This window comes from Spodoptera frugiperda, chromosome 30, assembly GCF_023101765.2.
Source record: "Spodoptera frugiperda isolate SF20-4 chromosome 30, AGI-APGP_CSIRO_Sfru_2.0, whole genome shotgun sequence".
NCBI lineage: Eukaryota > Metazoa > Arthropoda > Insecta > Lepidoptera > Noctuidae > Spodoptera > Spodoptera frugiperda.
The window spans coordinates 479871-498296 of record NC_064241.1 but is presented as its reverse complement, the minus strand read 5'-3'; the positions used below and the strand labels follow the sequence as shown (position 1 = coordinate 498296).

Here is an 18426-nt window from a genome sequence, read left to right as displayed (position 1 = left end):
AGACCATTATTTTCATATGATCCAACTCTCTGATTTATTCATTCACTCATAAAAATAGTGAATTTTGGATTATTGAAATTAGTTAGTCCTCTCAGTTGTCTCCTTTGATGTAAGTTTAATTTGTGCTTTAACAGAGGTGTAGTCTTGTATATTTTTTTTTCATTACGAGGGCCATTTTTTGTCTTCTGCGGACCACCGGTTGGGAACCACTGATCTAACTGTAGATCTCTTGAAAGAAACCTTTTTACTCGTCCTTGGAATTATAGAAATTAATTGAAATATAAGTAATTCATATCTAGTAACATGATTATTTTAAATATCCTAATCATATTTCTTCAAAACTGAGTAAGTACTAAGTACTTAATATTAATAGTCCTCTGCTTACCCTTCGAATGGTCCATGACTCGTGCCTACCCTTGTAAAGTGGGACAGATTACAGCACATCTGTACCTAAGGACCCTTGTCTGGAAGTGATACAGGTCATGTACTCTTAAAAGTAGCATGTAACTGTCCTTAAAATATAGGCAAGTATGCAGATTTTTGTCATGTCATTCTTTAATAGAAAGGCTGAATGTAGGCCTTTTTTGTTTTAAAATGGGGTTAGCACAATATTATATCATAATAGTAGCGAAAGCCGAGAAAAGAAATGTAAAGAAAAAAAATAATACTTAAAATATGTTTCGACTGCTTATTACAAAATCAGAAAACTTGTTACAAATTCCAAGTCTGAAATGATGACTGTTAAGAAATTCTTACAATGAGAAAACTTTGCTTTTACATGAGTCTGCCAGCCTGGCATATTTCTAGTTAGCCTGCCTTTCGTGCTACAAACCAAAATACGTGCGTAGATTTTGTTAGAGGACCCGGTTATATTTCTGGAACAGTTGCCCATTTGGTGCACGGCATACTTTGGAAATTGTTTAGATCCAATACTTTACGTAATAAGGGAAGATGTTTGCCCACTGGGAGCAGTGACTACGGATCCTGCTCCCGTTTTTAGATTAGTATTGGCGGTAATTCAGTTTGAGGCCTGTGTTGTTTACCTTTTTTGTTGTCACATGTGATGCTGTGAGCTTGTAGGTCGTTGTTGTGTGTTGGTTCCGCGGGTGATTGAATGTATGTCGAAGATGAATTGCTATCAATATTATTATCGGCAGTGTATTTCATGGCCTATATGCATTTTACTTGTACCATAAATCATCAATGAGGCATAAAGTTAAGACTACTGATGTTATGTGTACTTATCAATTGAATAAAAACTGTAGTGGAAACTCATGTGAAATATATATACATACAACGTCACGCCTTTTATCCCCGAAGTGGTAGGCAGAGGTGGATATTACGGCACGCAATACCCCTATACAATGTGCACCCACTTTTCACCATTTGTTTCATAAATCCCATGAAACAGGGGATGAGCCTATTCCCATATACTGGGTACAACTCCAGACTCAGTACTACTTACTGAGAAATTATTCACGTAAAATGTAATTTATCAAAATCTCCAAGAAGTTAGTTACCAGAATTCACGTGATCTTAATCATGTAATGTTCCACTGACCTACATAACCATTTTTGATTAACAATTTTGCAATGAATCCAATCTTATTCTCAGAAAGAACACCTAGATATTTGTAGTACTGAATTGCTTCTTAAAACTCATTTCCTAGCCCAGGATAGAGATCAAGGAAATTAATATTGAAACCCTTTGTATTTCTGAATAAATAGACATTACAAAAAGAAGTAACTCTGGTTTTCATTGAGGTCTAAAGGAATGTAGGGCACAAACAAGTACACAGAACAGATTCATAATCATTCCTTTCGAGTTTAATTATTTCCTTTGCCTGTAAAACGGAAATTTTATAGAATTTCTTCGTCTCCGAAGGTTTCATAAGAAAGAAGGAAGCAATCAGTACTTGACCTGATTCACCACTGATCAGAATAATTTCACCCAGTGTTCGTGTGTTTGTGAAATATTTATATTTATGAGTTTACCACGAGTTCCACTTGTATGTGAGGTCATAAGGAAACAGTCGATATACATAGGAATACATTATGTGGATGAATGGAAGTGTTTTTCCGAATAAATAAAACAAGAAAATGTATTCGTCTCGACATATCTTATGTTAGTCTGACCTATCAACATAATTTCAAGAAACAAAACCCAACAACACTTTCGTCATTCCAAAAACACGATCTATAATTTCGTGCATCAATAACAGCTAAGTAGGATCAAAGGAATACTTATAAAACAAGATCTTAATTTCACAAGAAAACCAATATTTTCCTTGTTTTCATATTTTTAGGTGTTCGAAAAGAAGCCTCGCAATTTTGTTTACAAGTCTGGTTCTAAGAAAATGTAGGAGCAGAAATAGCTAAGACTTTTATACACATTGGTATGTTTCTAAGCACCTATATATAAATATATAAGCAAGTAAACTATTCCATTGGTGAGCAAACATTTTCTCATATAATGAAAATAAATGACCATTTTCTTGAGGGTGGAAAACCATCCAATGAATTCTTCCGTCTTGGGCGAGGTAAGAGGGAGTGTCAGACTCTTACTGACTAAAAACTACCCCGTTCCTACTAGTGCTTTTCGAGATTCCTGCTTAAGACAGATTGATAACTTTAGACTTATTCATCTAATTGTTTTTCAGTGGTGTTTATATAATCTTGGAAATCAATAATACCAAGAAACCGTAAGAGTATAGAAATAGCTCAAAACTTATATACCTAGTACATATACCGCAGACTCATTTCATAGAAATGTAGTACTTTCGTTATTATATAAATTGAACTTGAAAATAATTAACGGAGTCTGAAATTTACAAAACAGAGAGTAACATGGAATGTTACTATAGTGATTTACATATACATTATACATGATATAATATAATGATGATAGAGGGAAGTCGAAACACGTGATGCTTACATATTTCACCTATGGGTAGATATTGTTGTAAAGATGGATTTGAAGCGATGTTAAACAACACGAATTGTTGTTGCGAATTCTACCTTTATCATAATATATAAATAGGTATAATAATAACCACGTTTACTAAGATAATTATGTTATCTTCCCATTTAAAGAAAGAGTCTATTCCCATGTACTGGGTATTTGTAGCGAGCTGCATGCGATAACTAATTTCGCTAATTAAGCCTGTTGTTAAACTTGGAACCTTAATATAAGTAATCACACTTAAGACATGACATCTAAGAGATAATTATTGCAATCATCATAAAAAAGTGAGTAAATATAATAAGCTACGAGTATCTAATGAGACGCAGCCAGTTATTGAACCCAATGGTCTCGTACGTGACCATCACAAGTGACGCGTCGTACGTTTTGATAGAGCTGTCGAGTATTTGTTTGGTACCTTCCATACAATATGGAAACTTATTGCTACTTCGGACAAATAGTAGTTTCTTTTAGTGTTTGTTCCATTCGCAATCAATTGATTGATTATTAGCTAAATATGATGGTAAAAAGGTATATAAATAATTGCAATTAAACCATTTCATGATCACACCTTTTAACCCAGAAGGGGTAGGCAGAGGTGCACATATCCTACGACACGTAATGCCACTGTATAATGCACACCCACTTTTCAGCATTTGGGTTATTTATAAGTCCCAAGTAATAGAGGGCAAGCCTACTGTCTATACTAGACAAAATTTCAGACTCTGTATAACAAATAGCTATTGAGTTTTTCGTTCGAAAAGAATCGTTTATCAAAAATATTTGTTTGTGTGATTTTTGTGTGAGATAATAGAGAAACCTATTTTAATTTCTATACTTATTAACGATACATAAAGTTACAGGAGATAGCAATTTCTTATTTTTCCAAAGAAATCCTGCCTGAAATCACAATTACATCTCATAAATCAAGGGAGCCAACCCAATGAAATTAATTCATAACATTCCTACCCCGAGCTATTTCACTCTGTTTTTCTCGTCAGTAACCAAATATCTTATCGATACGCATCTCAAACGAATACTGTTTGCTCAGAACCTTTTGTTTATCCACATTAGCGTCATAAAACGTATCCTTGACGATTGAGGAGTATTGTGTGGGCTTACTTGATGTATGTATACCTATCCAGGATTGGACACTTACTTTTTTATGATGCTATTGTAGTAAAACTGACAGAGCTCGATCGCGATGACAAGCGTGATTGTATTACACGCCATCGTGGTTCCTTAGTGGCAGTCCGGTCGTTCAAATGTTATCTTAAAAAACAAATATAACATGAGGGTTGATTCCATGAATATATTGTGTGTTTTCGTCGTTAATTTCTTTATGAGGAAACTTGAGTTGTGTATTATACATATGGATATGAAAAGCATAATTGCTAAGGAAAGTTATGCTATAAAGTTGGCTTACCGTTTATCTTAATTCAGACGAAAACATTGTTAAGTGTTATCTATAATATTCACCATATATCATGCAGACAAACCAAACATATTGACGACTCAGACGTACGTACTCCACAACCATAAAATAGACACATACGTTATTCCAATAAATCGCATCGGAATCCCGGGAAACTGGCCATACGTAAGTTTTGAGGCGAAACTTTCCATATTCGTCAGTTGGACGAGTGGTCCGCCATATTGGAAGCGGTCCAAATGATGCGTAACAAGAACTTTTTCATCCTGCTAACCTATTTGTCGGATGAGAGCCCAACTTTTGTAACCAAGACCTACTTTCACAAGATGAGTCATTTTTTATTAAGGAATTTAGCTATTTGGGTTTCTATATCCGAATCTCTGTTGAATATTGCATGCTGTTATGCCGAAACGTAGCTCAGTGTGATTGATAAAAATGTAAATAAGTATTTAAATTAAAAAAATATCACACTCACGTACCTGTGACGTAAGTAGTACATTGAGACGATGTAAATATTATATTTAGAAGTATAAGTAACACCCACTTTGAACTTTCATCCCATAATAATAATGTTCTATTTACATTAAAGGGCACAGTATGAACCTACTTAAAACAGGGTTCCCACTCAAAATTATTTCTTTTATACAGTTTAATATAATGTAAAAACTGGTCTACTTAGCATTCGTTTCACTCAGATAGGCGGGAATAAAATTAGAATGTCTAGGAAAAGCCTTAGTAATTCTGAGCCGACGGCTAAAAATTCCTCTCATTGTATTGTCCGTTCCTTCCATGCAGTTTCACTTGACCCAGACCTCCATTCAAGGAGTTGTCCCTAATCTACTGAGGCCTTGACAGAGCCATTTACGTAACGCCATTTCTTACCCCAAATGCCTGTCCAAATGATCTAATTATTGCTTCTCACTAATCAAATTGTTGACATCTTTCAATGTGTTGTTGTTTACTAGTTAGTGTAAGTGGAATGACATTAGGCTACATAAAGTTTTTTAGAAACTTTGAAAGATTTCTAATGTGGCTACATTAGAAATCTTTTGACAGTTTGAAATAAGTTACATAAACAAACTTACAAATGCATAGAACATTTGTCTAGTTACCAAAGTAACAGTTTATTTAATAAAAAAATATCATCTACTTACAAAAACGATATAATTTTCTTCAAAGCTTCTTCAAAAACATCTCGTTAGAAATTTCTCAAGACAATGCTATTAGGATACAATTTGTTAAACTCAATTAATTATATTTACGCGAAGATTTACGGAGTTAAGGCAATTGGAAGATCCTTGGAGATTGTACAATACTTTTCAATTAAAAACAACTTATCTTTGAGGACGTTTAAAAAGATTAGCTTCCCTGATCTTAGAATTAAAGAGAAAGATTAGTCCTTGGAACGTAGCCGAGATTCTGTAGCAAAACAAGATTTACTTCTAATGAGATCATTTTTTAAAACAAGAGCTATATTGGCCTGATTTATTATAAGATTTTCGATTGATCGACCAATCGCTTAAATTTATGGACAATAAAAATGTTGAGCAGCTAATTAATTTGGTAACTTTGTAATTCTGATTGTCAGTAAATATAGTACTTTGGCTTCTTACTAACGTGTACGCTACAGTGATAAAGCGGACTATTTTAATTTGAGCAATAATCGCAGCAATCGCGCAGATCCATATCCATCTCAGTATTTTTTCTCGAAACAATGAGACATTCTATCGAATGTGATAAATTAGTCTTTAATTTAAAATATTATTATGTTATACAGAAGACATCAATCTTTAAACGACGCTTTACTGTACATACTATGTCATGATTAGGGTCAGCTTTCGAGCCAGTTAGGTACGCAAGCAAGCTGATGTTATTTTTAACTTGATATGGTTCTAAACCGTACCCCTGTATATGTACAAGGCAATATCTTAACTAGAGTATCAGTAACACTTACGAAAACGCTTTAAGCAATTGAATAAATAAGAAACCGGTATAAACTATCAGAGCACTAGACAAGCTTACTCCAGAGACACTCCAGCCCCACTCCCAAACGATACAGACTGAATATATTTACGAGTCTGAAAACTTTAAAGCAATCTGCTAAGATTTAATTAAGAAGGTGTAGGTCCCCCGATACTGCGCGGAGACTGAGCAGTGGGACTTGGGGATTGCTTGAGATCGCTCGAGATAATGTATAATGAATGTTGTGACATTTTCTGTTTGCGTATTGTTTTAGTGCTTGAGTATTGGATGTTGGGATATTCTGTTCCTATCAAAACTACTATCGTTTTATGTTGAAGTTGGTATTCAACGTATGTGCTCGTCTTTTTATTAAGACACGAAAATACTTAAACAATTATTGTCAAAAACTAAATTTTTACGACTAAAAAATTTAATTCATATTTTGGTCCTAAGCTACACTATCAGCTATTATAGGTAGTTCTTTTAATCAATTAAAATATTCTAAAAATTAAAAACGCGAAAATTGTTAAAGAATCTAAAATATAGAAATATTTTTTACGAACATCATCAAAAGACCAATTTACTTCACCATCTAGTTTAAAATACCGTTTGTTTACATAATGTTAACCCTTTCCCCGTCTGTTTTTACAAGTTAACCTAGTAAAATATTTGATATTTGGGACAGAAATTACAATTTGTAGTAGACAGAGCAGTTTGATGAAGAGAGGTAATAACTTGGAGGTAAAATATTGTACCGAAACTCCGGGACGGTAAAATTAATTGGAGACTTTACTCCGATATTTACAATATTGGTTTATTTATTACAGGAATAACAAGAAATTATTTTAAAATTACAATTAAGTAACACACAATTAGAGTAAGTTTTTAAAAATGGTTCGTTAATTCTAGACTAATTATAATATTATTACTGACTGAAAGTATACGTATTTTGTCTTTCTGAGAATTACATGATGCCTTCTTGTTTTATAACAGTTTATGACGAAGCTCAAAGACGAAATCTATGTATAAATATAGATATTTATGAGTAGTTGAAGGTATATTGCTAAAATTACCAAATAATTATACTATAGTCAGTAAAATCAGATTCCTGCAGAAATGCCTTCCTCATTCCCGCAACTGTGTCATAATAAGAATGTCAACTATTTGATCGATTAACTTTGTACCAGGAAGCGGTGGGATAAGTGTCTGCATAACTTAAGTGAAGGCCTTGGACTGAAGGCCATGGAAGACAAATAGCTGTTTGATGAACATCTACCCTTGGGGTCCTTTGGACCACTTGACTCCTTGCAGTGGGTTAAACATTGCATATTTCGTGGTGGAGAGAAATTAGGGGAAGGGGTTTTTGTTTGTTTTGGTTCTACAGATTGGTCCCATAGAATACAAAATTGTTTTTTTTACTTACAATAGCTAATAGATTGTTGGGTTTTTGTTCAGTAAATGATGAGTTCCAACTTAATAATTTAAAAAAATATTTTTTTTTCATTGGTTTGTAATATATCCAGGATAGTATATTTGAAGACAATGAAACAAAGGGATTCATAGATAGTTTTATGAGTAATATTAATACAATTTGATATATTTATTAATGTATCTAATGGCAGCTGTGTCTTATTAATGAAAATGATTGCCAATATGGTACAACGTTAATAAAATTGTAGTTAGTGAGATCCAAATTACGTTTTCCAAATCAATCGTAATAACAAATTCATAGGTAGATAAAAATAGAAATACTTCTTTTCTAGACTGAAGTATTAAGCATTGACTGTTGAAAGGAATGAAATGACTATAATTATTTGACTTTGACTTTAATCACTTTGATATTCAACGTGCATTTTTCTCTTAACTTGATTTCCTAAAAGTTATTGAATATACCAAACATTTCCTGAATAAGTTCTTTCTGAATTTGTCAAGTACAAGATTCGATTCAAATCAAGAGTATTATACTGCGTTCTTTTTTTATTAAGTACCAGATGAAAATCACATATTCATCTCATTACATTTTGATTTCAGTACAAATAAAGCAATCAAGTATTTTGTCGAGTATTGACGAATATGAGAAACATTTCATTTGTTTGACGTTTCCAAACAAACCAATATCATTAAACACAGCCTACAAACATCTTATGATACATAAATAAAAACAAAGATCACCATAATGAGATTACATTACGGAATCAGCCAGTCATACTTGGCCCACGTCCCAGTATTGTGTTCATAAGAGGTGCGGATCATCCATCATTGGTATCTCTCGATTAGATTTAGATTTCGCTTGTAATCCTTCGGGTGTGGTAAGAATAAGGTTGTGGTCTAACTGACTACAAAAACATCGTAAAACTAATGTTTTTTTATCGTTCTCGTCAGAAAAACAAAGCTATGTCAGTGAAAAATATTTTCTAAATTATTTTTACTGGTGTACGATTGACTAGCTCTTTTTTGACGCTGATTCAAATGCACATTGCATAGTACTTTTTGATTTGATAATAAAATAAAAAGAACAATAGTATATTTTTTACTTGTTCAAATTATTTGGGCATTATTATGCATGTTTTTTATACTTATATTGTCAAGTTGCAAAGATTCTAAGCGCGTACTAAGTTTGTTTTCACTCATTTTTGAGTCCACAAGAGAATATCATGACAGCTGTCACCTTAAAACTCAGAGTACATTGAACTTTTGAAATAAATGACGAAGTTGTGAAAACACAAAAACAAAAATTATAAATTATATCTTCGGTAGAATCAAAAATAAATATTTAAGTCGCGTAGGTACAAAACACAATACATTCAGAATTAATAATCACAACATAATTCAATGATCTCCGCTGTTTGCCAATTGAATTATTTTTGGTGGCTTTATTTAGTAGCAATTGAAGTGCTTCAAAATGGAAAATTCCAACATCATATTAAAAATTACGATTTGTTTTCCTCTAAAATCATATTTTTTCCCATTATATTATAATAAACACAGTCCTAAAAATATACCACAAAAACCCAAAAAGCCAATATAAAACCGTGCCCAGTCATCAGTACAAATAGTGGTTAACATATTTTACCAGACCCTGTCCTGTCCCACCCTCTTCCAGTGGGACCCCGGGACCGTTCAAGGTCCAAGTATTAATCTTGTGCAACCCGGCTGACAGTCGTGAAGGTTGCATTATTCTGCCATATTGGAATTTCGGCTTCTAGTTTGTATTTCAAGGTCGAATCTAATGTGCTCCAGATTTCTGATTTCCTCGAGAGGAATATGCGCTGACGTTCCGTTACTTATGTTCGGTGTTCTACTTCATTTGTTTGGTGATATGTTGCTTTTGTGTGTGAATATCAATTGTGTGCTATATACAATTGTAATAGGATGAGTTATTGATGTTCGAGGACTTTGGGAGTGATTTTGGATCGTCATCAATTCAAATAATAGTTTGCTGAAATATTTATTATACGTTTAGTGTAAGTGCGTCAATGTTTCAATATAAAACATTTTGTTTTGTCACATTTTAGTTCGAAATTGGTTTGAGTAAGCACTATTTTCTTTTAACTGCAAAAGAAAATCTCTTGCTGACAAATACAATTGTCATTTTCCAACATTTTGCTCACAGTTATTGGAGCGCACATTCGAAACGCCCCTACACCGCATAACAAGTCTATAAACGAGAAAGTGTCATAAAATAAACATATTTATAAACTTTATGTACACATCGTAAATTGAAAAAGATTTCAGTGTACGAGACGCGTATAATATTTATGAATATGTTCAGTTTTACAGTCCTAAATAATATTGGATAAAGTATAAAATAAATAGGCGTAAGTTATGTTGAAAGGAAAATGCTAGGATGGTGGAATTTGTTGTGAGGAAAGCTGAACTGTGAAATGTAACGTGTGTATGTGTAATGCAGTGGAAATTCCGATAGATGGCGCCACGTGTATGATGCTGTGATAGTTGGAATGTTCTCTATGGACACGTAGCAATCGTTTGCCTGCATTGTACACACATCGAGCTATTCCAAACCAGTATGAATTGACCGTTGAATGTGCGGAAAGATAATACAAAGCGGGACCATGGTAAACTGGTCTTGTGTAGATCGATGTGTACACGTGTGTTATGACTCAGCATTTGCTCATGAATCTTGGTGGATAGGGAGGAAAATCTGGCTTCAGTTACAACTGTGATTTTTAAAGACAAAAGAAAATGTAATAAATTCGTTGCTCCATAATAGGATTTTCTCACACCCAGACCTGGAACAATAATTTTTATGAATCACACAGAGAGTTCCGTGCGGGAATCGAACACGTGATATATAGTATAGCAGCCAATTGCTCAGCCACCGCGCCAACCGTAGACTCAAATTATTTTTCAGAAATGGTAGACGTAGGTGGGTTTACAGGAAACTTAGTCAAGTTTTATTATATAATCTTATTTTATAGAAAAGATTTTGTTTTAAAATGTAAAGGTTAAGAATATAATTTGCAATTCTGATTGGATAACTTTATACTGAACTTTACAAATTATGAGTTACTTTAGATACTTGTTTTCCAACTAATACAGTTATCAGTATTAAACTATGGCTATTAAATAATTTAGTGGAGTATTAATATATAGCACTTGTTTTGTTGTTAAAACGATAGCAGATAAATTACTTTCATTCGTATAATCACGTCTTTAAGCCCCGAACGCGTTGGCAGAGATGCACATTACGGTACGTAATGCCACTGTACAATGTACATCCACGTTTCACTAATTGTTTCTATAAGTCCCATGGAATAGGGGTTAGCGTATTGCCTTATACTGGGCACAATTTCAGACTCCGTGCTATTACTGAAAAAATCGAAAAACCGAAATAGCTTCGTAATTATTTGCCCGAGCCGGGAATCGAACCGGAAACCCGTTACCAACGAGGCAGTCCTTTAATTTTGTATTACTTTAAATTTTTTTCTAACTGATTAATATTTTATCCAACTTGAGTTCAGATCTTCGTACTCAGTAAATGCAGTTCTTGCCATACCAACAACAAAAACAATAAAATATAGGACAATAATTTTATAGGATTACTCGCACCAGTTTTTTAATTTGCCACGATAAAACAGATCAACTTTCTAAAATATATTGAGCCCTAATACATTACTATATTAGGTCCAACAATTCCCAAATCCTCTGAAACTTCTTAAGGCGCCCAAAAAGACTGTACCAATAACGTTAAGCACTAGACCTAAACTATTCTGTAGTAAAGTGGAACCAAAATATGTAGACCTGCGCTCTATTTGAGCAGACCTCACTCAACCGTGTGAAAAATGTCCAGGGTCTAAGGAATAATTTCCGAAATTGAATCCTTATGACCTGAAGATGCGAAGGACAGATGATGGACTGTTTAATATAAGTGGAAAACGTTACAGAATTGTGTTGAAGTGCTTTTTATGTATGTTGTCATATTTGTTTAACAAATAAAGTTGAGCGACAGATGTGTTATGCTACTTTGACTACTACTATGAAACGGATTCAGCTAAGTTATGTTTTTTTTATGGTAAGATGTGTGATATGGATACGTTTCCTACTATCGATACATTACATACTTGAGCGACGCGTCTTCCTCGCACAGCTACATAGTTTAGTATCAGGGTAAACGGTCACATAATTACACAGCTTAGCTATTACATAGAACATCTTTGGTGGAAAATGACCCGCACCGTGTACATAATATATTATAATCGTCTACTTAAACAAATAAACATGCGTAATTAAATTGTGTGGGATATCACATAAAACTCAAAGTTCTTCGAGAAATAAGAAGATGTGTTTATTTAATTCGAATTTATGATTTGTATTCGTTAATCCGCATTTACGTATATATGATTAAATGTACCGATAATCCATTATATTGGATTCTCAATCAACAACAACAGTATCTGCTAATCCTACACTATCCTTAGTTTCCAATTATATTACGTTGTTATCAATAAATACTCAGGTTCGAGTAGATTTCAAGTGGCAAGCACTTCGTAATCCTCCACATGTAATAACACTGCATTGTAATCCTCTGTAGTATCAATTACAAGATTTATAAAGACTATAATCCTAACTACTTATATTCCTGATTACTTATGTTTGTAGTTTATTTATTTATTAGTTTTAAACTACTTGTTATGTGTATGTAATAGTATGTATGACTACAGTAATATAACCTTAAGAAAATGATGACTGATAGTTATCTGATGTGAACTTTTTAATATTAAATGCATAACACTTAAAATCACTTATGCTTTTAAGTTTAATAGAATCTTGGGACTGTTTTTTAGAAACCTACTTTGTGATTTTATCTTTTTTAGTCCAAAGTATTTATCAATATCAAAGAAATAAGCGACCCAGTACAATAATAATATAATTAATGATTCGCAAGTCAGTCAGATACTCGAGCCACGCTTTACAGATCATAAATCTTAGCTATCTGTTCAGGACACACTCCAAGGTCAACCGATCTCGACTGATACGGCGCAGGACCAAAAAATCTCAAGTAAATCGTAACTCAAACAGAAAAACCAAGTCTTACCCATATAAGCCCTTCCATCCATAAACTGCTTAAAAACTCTCTGAAAAAAATCCCCCCCACTTATCTACTTAATAACAAACTCGTTTCGACTTGGTGTATAATCCCGTATGATCCTCGGACGCACCTGTTCAGATCGCAACAAGTCTCCGGGATCCCGCCCCGGCGGCCTAGTTCATCGGCCTGACCTACATTCCGGGTTCCCATCCCCTCGCCCCCCCTGACCCAGGCAGCGACCAGCGTAACTTGGCCCCGGACGATCATAATGAAAAAGGAAGTATAACGTGCCTTGAAACATGTCGTATGGCCATATCTTTACGTGCATCGCCATTTTTTCCATACCCTCCAGCGATAGTATGTTTCCTGCCATATTTTGGGAATGGAATGAAAGGTTCATTGTGTCAATAGCAGATAGTATGTTGTTACTGAATGACTATTGTGGAAATATATGTCTAAAGCTTTTGTATTATTTGTTATTTTGTTTACAAAAATATCCACTCTGAAAAGTCGTTCAGTTCATTAACAAGATTTATTTAAATTTATTTAAAGGTGAAATAAGATTACTAAATCGTATTTTCAATTAATCTCATTTCGAGATCAAATCAAAACTTTAACTTCCTCTTGAGTTTTGTAACTCGATATTATCTGGAGATTGTAGAGCCTCATCGAGAATTAAGTTTCGAGGAAAAAAGACAAATCAATCTTGAAATCCTTTAAATCCTTATTTAAAAATTTTGACGAAATCTGATAAAGAGATTCAGGTTAAAAGAAATATTAATTAAATATTTTTTATTTTGAAACTGACAGCGAAAATCTTGCTTTGAAATTGATATTTTCAAGTGCACAATTTAGAAGAACACTTGAATATTATGAAAAGTACAAGAAACAAGAAAAACAAAAGATTTTAATCCAAGACAGCAAGACAGACAATAAAATGAGCTGCTCAAGGCCGCGACGTCCCGGTTCAAGCTATCCTGGCCACCCCTCTTTTGCATTATACACAGCACATTGTTCGCATTGCCCGGCCATTCTCAGTTATTTAATAACTATTGTTTGTGTGCACAAATTGAAACAAAGTTACGTTTTGAAACTCATGAAATTGTTAGCTTATGGTAGCATTGGAGTTTGGTCTATTAGAACAGTAACCTGGTTTTATAAATCGTCCAAAAAAGGCACCTCTAATTTTCAAAAAGTTTAATAAAAATGTCAAATGTAAATTATAAATATCATTTCTCATTCTACGTCTTATAAAAAGTTAAACTTAGACAATCGCTTACAATGATTTCATTTATGAAATAAGGCTTAGACTTAGTTAATTCAATTTAAACACTTCACCTCCCTGTTTCAGCTAGCTGTCGTATCTCCAAATTGCCCTTTAACAAGATAGGCTTATCCAATAAATCTAGAAAGTGGAACATCTTGAATTATTAACTGTATTCTGAAAGGACCAGGTGTTTGTTTTCTCAGACATTTATCTTTGATCTACGTGAGTAGCCTACTTACAGCGATGGACAAAAGAACGAACTAACCTACAATTAGTTACCTGTCAACGAAAACCGATTATTTTTTGTTATCAGTAAGACTATACTGTTGTACCATAATCATAAAACGTGGGCAGTGATTGAGAAAGGAAAATACTTAAAAGCAATCTCCGAATTGTTCCTTGTAATTAGAAAAACGTCAGCCTTTGAATTAGTATCCTAATTTAAATAGATACATTTGAGGAATAATCACAGCTTAGCATATTTAATAGCACATTATACCTAATGTTACACGTCCTATTGTCCTACACCTTAATAGATACATAAAGCATATTACAGGGAGGACTCCAGTAGACAAGAAGACGCCTATTGTCGGCATGGCACGGGTTTTGTATAACCAGAGCCTTGCAACGGACAGAGCGACCATTTGTCTTAATTTGCGCGCAGTAAGAGCGAATTAACGCTAACAACCGGTCGAGAGCATTTTTAAATGTTATTTAATTATCTTCGTCCATTATTTCATGTTTTATAATTGGATAATTGCTTTGGTACAGTAGTTAATGAGTGGTTATTAAGATACTTAAATATCTATAGCTCATTTCTTTGAGTTGAACAAAGCTCAATGGTACGTTTCCTAAATTCATCATCATCATGATTATCATTGTGACACCATGATCAAATGATAATTTGAATGATAAATAGTCAGCTACAAGATGTCCATTGATGTTATATGCCTTTTCTAATGACTTCCATAATATTCTCTTAACTTCTTTGACCAAAACATTGTATTTTTTTCAATTTCACTATTCAAGAAATATCGTAAGCTCATAAATTCCATTGCATCATAACAATGGAGGCTATTGTCTGCCGTGTGGCCCAATTACATAATGTAAGGGCACCGGTTCATTTATTCGCATCGTCACGCATCTCCTCGCGCCATTACGCATAGGTTACGTTGGGGCTCATGTTGTCTTGTTTGGAGCTAATACAAGCTGATGGAAAGATGTACTTACGTTAAATGGAAATTACTTAAGTAAAAACATTTAAATTGAGCTGTGTTGATCTAACGAATGCTATACTGCACAGCACGGCCTCATCTAGTTATTTGAGAGATAGACGTGATTTGTCATTTATCACGTGATTCTTTACTAAAAACAACACATATCTATCGTAGATATCGCTTTTCATACCGGTTCGGTTTAATGCTGTATCGGACCTATGTCTAACTTCTCGAAAGTCGAGGTCTTATTCGTACTTTGTGAATCAAGAATTTGACTTTTCCAAATGACAAGGATGTTTTTACTTCCTATTATAAAAGCTCTTTAAACAAACAAACAAACATGATTGATGACTCAGTAGTACATAAGTACCCATATTTAAATTTGACAAGCATATATATTACTAGTGAGTTGACCTCAGACCTCAATGAAGGCGTCTTTTAGACATTTATACAATAATTTAGTCACGACTATGCAGTCACGACTCACTAAAGGTTACCCACGGTAGTGGTAATTAAGTGGTTTGTTGGATTTAACACAAAATTATATTCTCGTAGTAATGAAACGTCATTTACAATAGCGAAAAGGGCAATGGGTTAATAATGTAGTTGTTTAGGTTTATTTTATATACAATGCTTAAAAGAAAGCTACATAAATCATAAACTTAACACATTATAACCAGGTCTAATTATTTTCATTCCCAACCCCGATCCCCCAACAACACTTAAATTCATAACTCTCAAAAGGCCTGCAACGCACTTGTAACGCCTCTGGTGTTTCGTCCAGTCGTCCGTGTGTCCATGGGCGGCGGCGATTGCTTACCATCAGGTGATCCGCCTGCTCGTTTACCGGCTTATACCATAAAAAAACTGTTGTTACATAAAACACGTAGATAGTGAATTTCTTATAGAAAAACAAAGTTTAATACACATAATTATATACTTGCATCGATAAGTTTGTCAAACTTGTATAAATCACAGCAATTTGTGACCACAAGTCACGTGGGATCGTAATCAGCTGATGCCCGATATGATTCAGTGACCTCCAACACTAATCATGATAATGCTTTCCAAATTGTCATACTTCAAATATATTGAAAAATAATTCAGTTTCCAGGCCAAGGCTTGAAATATAGGTTAAGAAAAACTAAGGCATCATTAATAACAAATCAGTTGTTACTATTCAAATCGATACCAACTGTATGCAACTTCCTATAAAGTTTTAAACGAAATTGAGACTTAGTATAAAACAGTAGGACTGAAATTAAATTGGAAAATGTTTAGTCATTTCCGACTTTTGTATTGTAATGCGTTCGTACAAGGTTAGGAGGGAAAGGGATGGGTGTATGTGGGGTTGTGTTGGTGAGACAAGGAGGGGTGGAGAGGAATGCAAGGCTAAGAGGTCGCAGGTAGTACAGTGACCTGACCTACATTCGGTTGCAGGGTACCGTGTAAATATTGATTTACTCACCTTTTCCACTTGTTGCTGTATGCTCCAAGACGTTTCCACGGGGTTTCGACCGTTTTATGGTGAAAGAACATTTATATAATACATTCGAATAGTAAAAGTAAAAAAAAAATTAAGAAGAGTTAGTATTTAATAGATCTTCTTTACGTATTCAAAGTTAATATCAATTTATTAAAACTAGACAATTATTAGTTCTTTACTGCCAATCAATAAGTTGTTGGGGTTGGTATAATACCTCTCTATCCTTTACTAATAATTAATTCCAACTGGCCTTCATATTATGAAATATCGATAAGCTTATGTACCCAAGCTTTTCTAAATAGTATTTAATTTGTTTTCAGTTATGCGTATCAAAGGACCAGTGTAGAAAATATTAATTAAAAATCATAAGCAAAGAGAAAATATGTTTTTTTCGCTCAAGGACGGAACCCAGCCTCAGTGGATATTGAATTTTAATCAGTGACTCGCTGATTAGTCGGGGAAGGTGAAACATTAATCAAGATACTCCTGTGTACTCAAAGGGAAAATATCCCCGTTCTTTGATTACAGACTTTGAATATTTCCTTGTATTAATATTCATTTTAACGATGAAGTAGGAGGTTTATGTAGACTATGTTTTACATCTGAATGTTAGTAAAAATCGAATAGTATATTAATAGAATTTTTTCACTAAAATCTATCTAGATTTTAGTGAAAAAAGAAATATCATGAATTTAAAAATTAGGTTAAACAAACGTGGGGAGATATGTAAACTGAGCTTTTTACAAATGATTTTGTACCAGTTTAGATTTTTTTTTACTTAAGCGAAATTATTTTCTCCTAAATTTTTGAACAACATCTTATTCTGCTTAAGTAGGTAACATTTTTATATCGTGTGTCGAAATTATTAATTTTCTATTGAACTATAATAACCTGAATGTTGTTCCTCGCAATATGCAAATGCACAGCACAACATGACAGACGGTGTAACTAATGGCTATTGTTTCATGATGTAGTTGCTTGTAGACAAGCCCTTAGCTTTGAGCAACCATTTGACATTTAGTTTAATTGCAAAACACGTGCCGCTGTAGATCTTCGAGTCATTGAATTATGATTTGTATAGAAATAAAATTTAGGTGTATAATTAAACAAGAGTTGTGATTGGCAATGTAGGATTGATTTGTCAGCACACATAATTACTTTTTGCTGGTATACATATGACTAAAACCTAATAGCAGGCTTACTGGTCAACCTGAACCTTATAAACAGGGATCCCCAACCCGCCTGTCAATAATTAAATTGTCAAACCTTCTCTTAGGTATAAGAAGCTCATAGTTAAGTAGTGAACTGGATTGGTGTTGATGATCCAAAGATATTTAAAATGTATTTCTTTTTGTTCCAGCGTGGGTGCTCGGCTGGCTGATGTGTAAGACGGTGCCCTACGTGCAAGGGTTGTCAGTCGCCGCATCAGTCTACAGTCTCGTCGCAGTCTCACTTGACAGGTAAGATTAGGATGAAGATTTAAGGTTCAAGGAATTTAATATATTTTTTAAACATGTGTAATTATTTTTATATATTTCTTAATATGAATTT

General features: G+C 33.8%; 1 protein-coding gene across 1 annotated transcript in view; it reads left to right on the top strand.

Moving 5' to 3' along the window:
- LOC118269799 (neuropeptide SIFamide receptor) overlaps positions 1–18426 on the top strand; it is a 138789-nt gene that overhangs the window by 69727 nt on the left and 50636 nt on the right. Inside the window, exon 2 of the mRNA XM_035585114.2 lies at positions 18236–18335. Coding sequence (XP_035441007.1) covers positions 18236–18335 — 100 coding nt within the window. The remainder of the gene's footprint in view (positions 1–18235; positions 18336–18426) is intronic.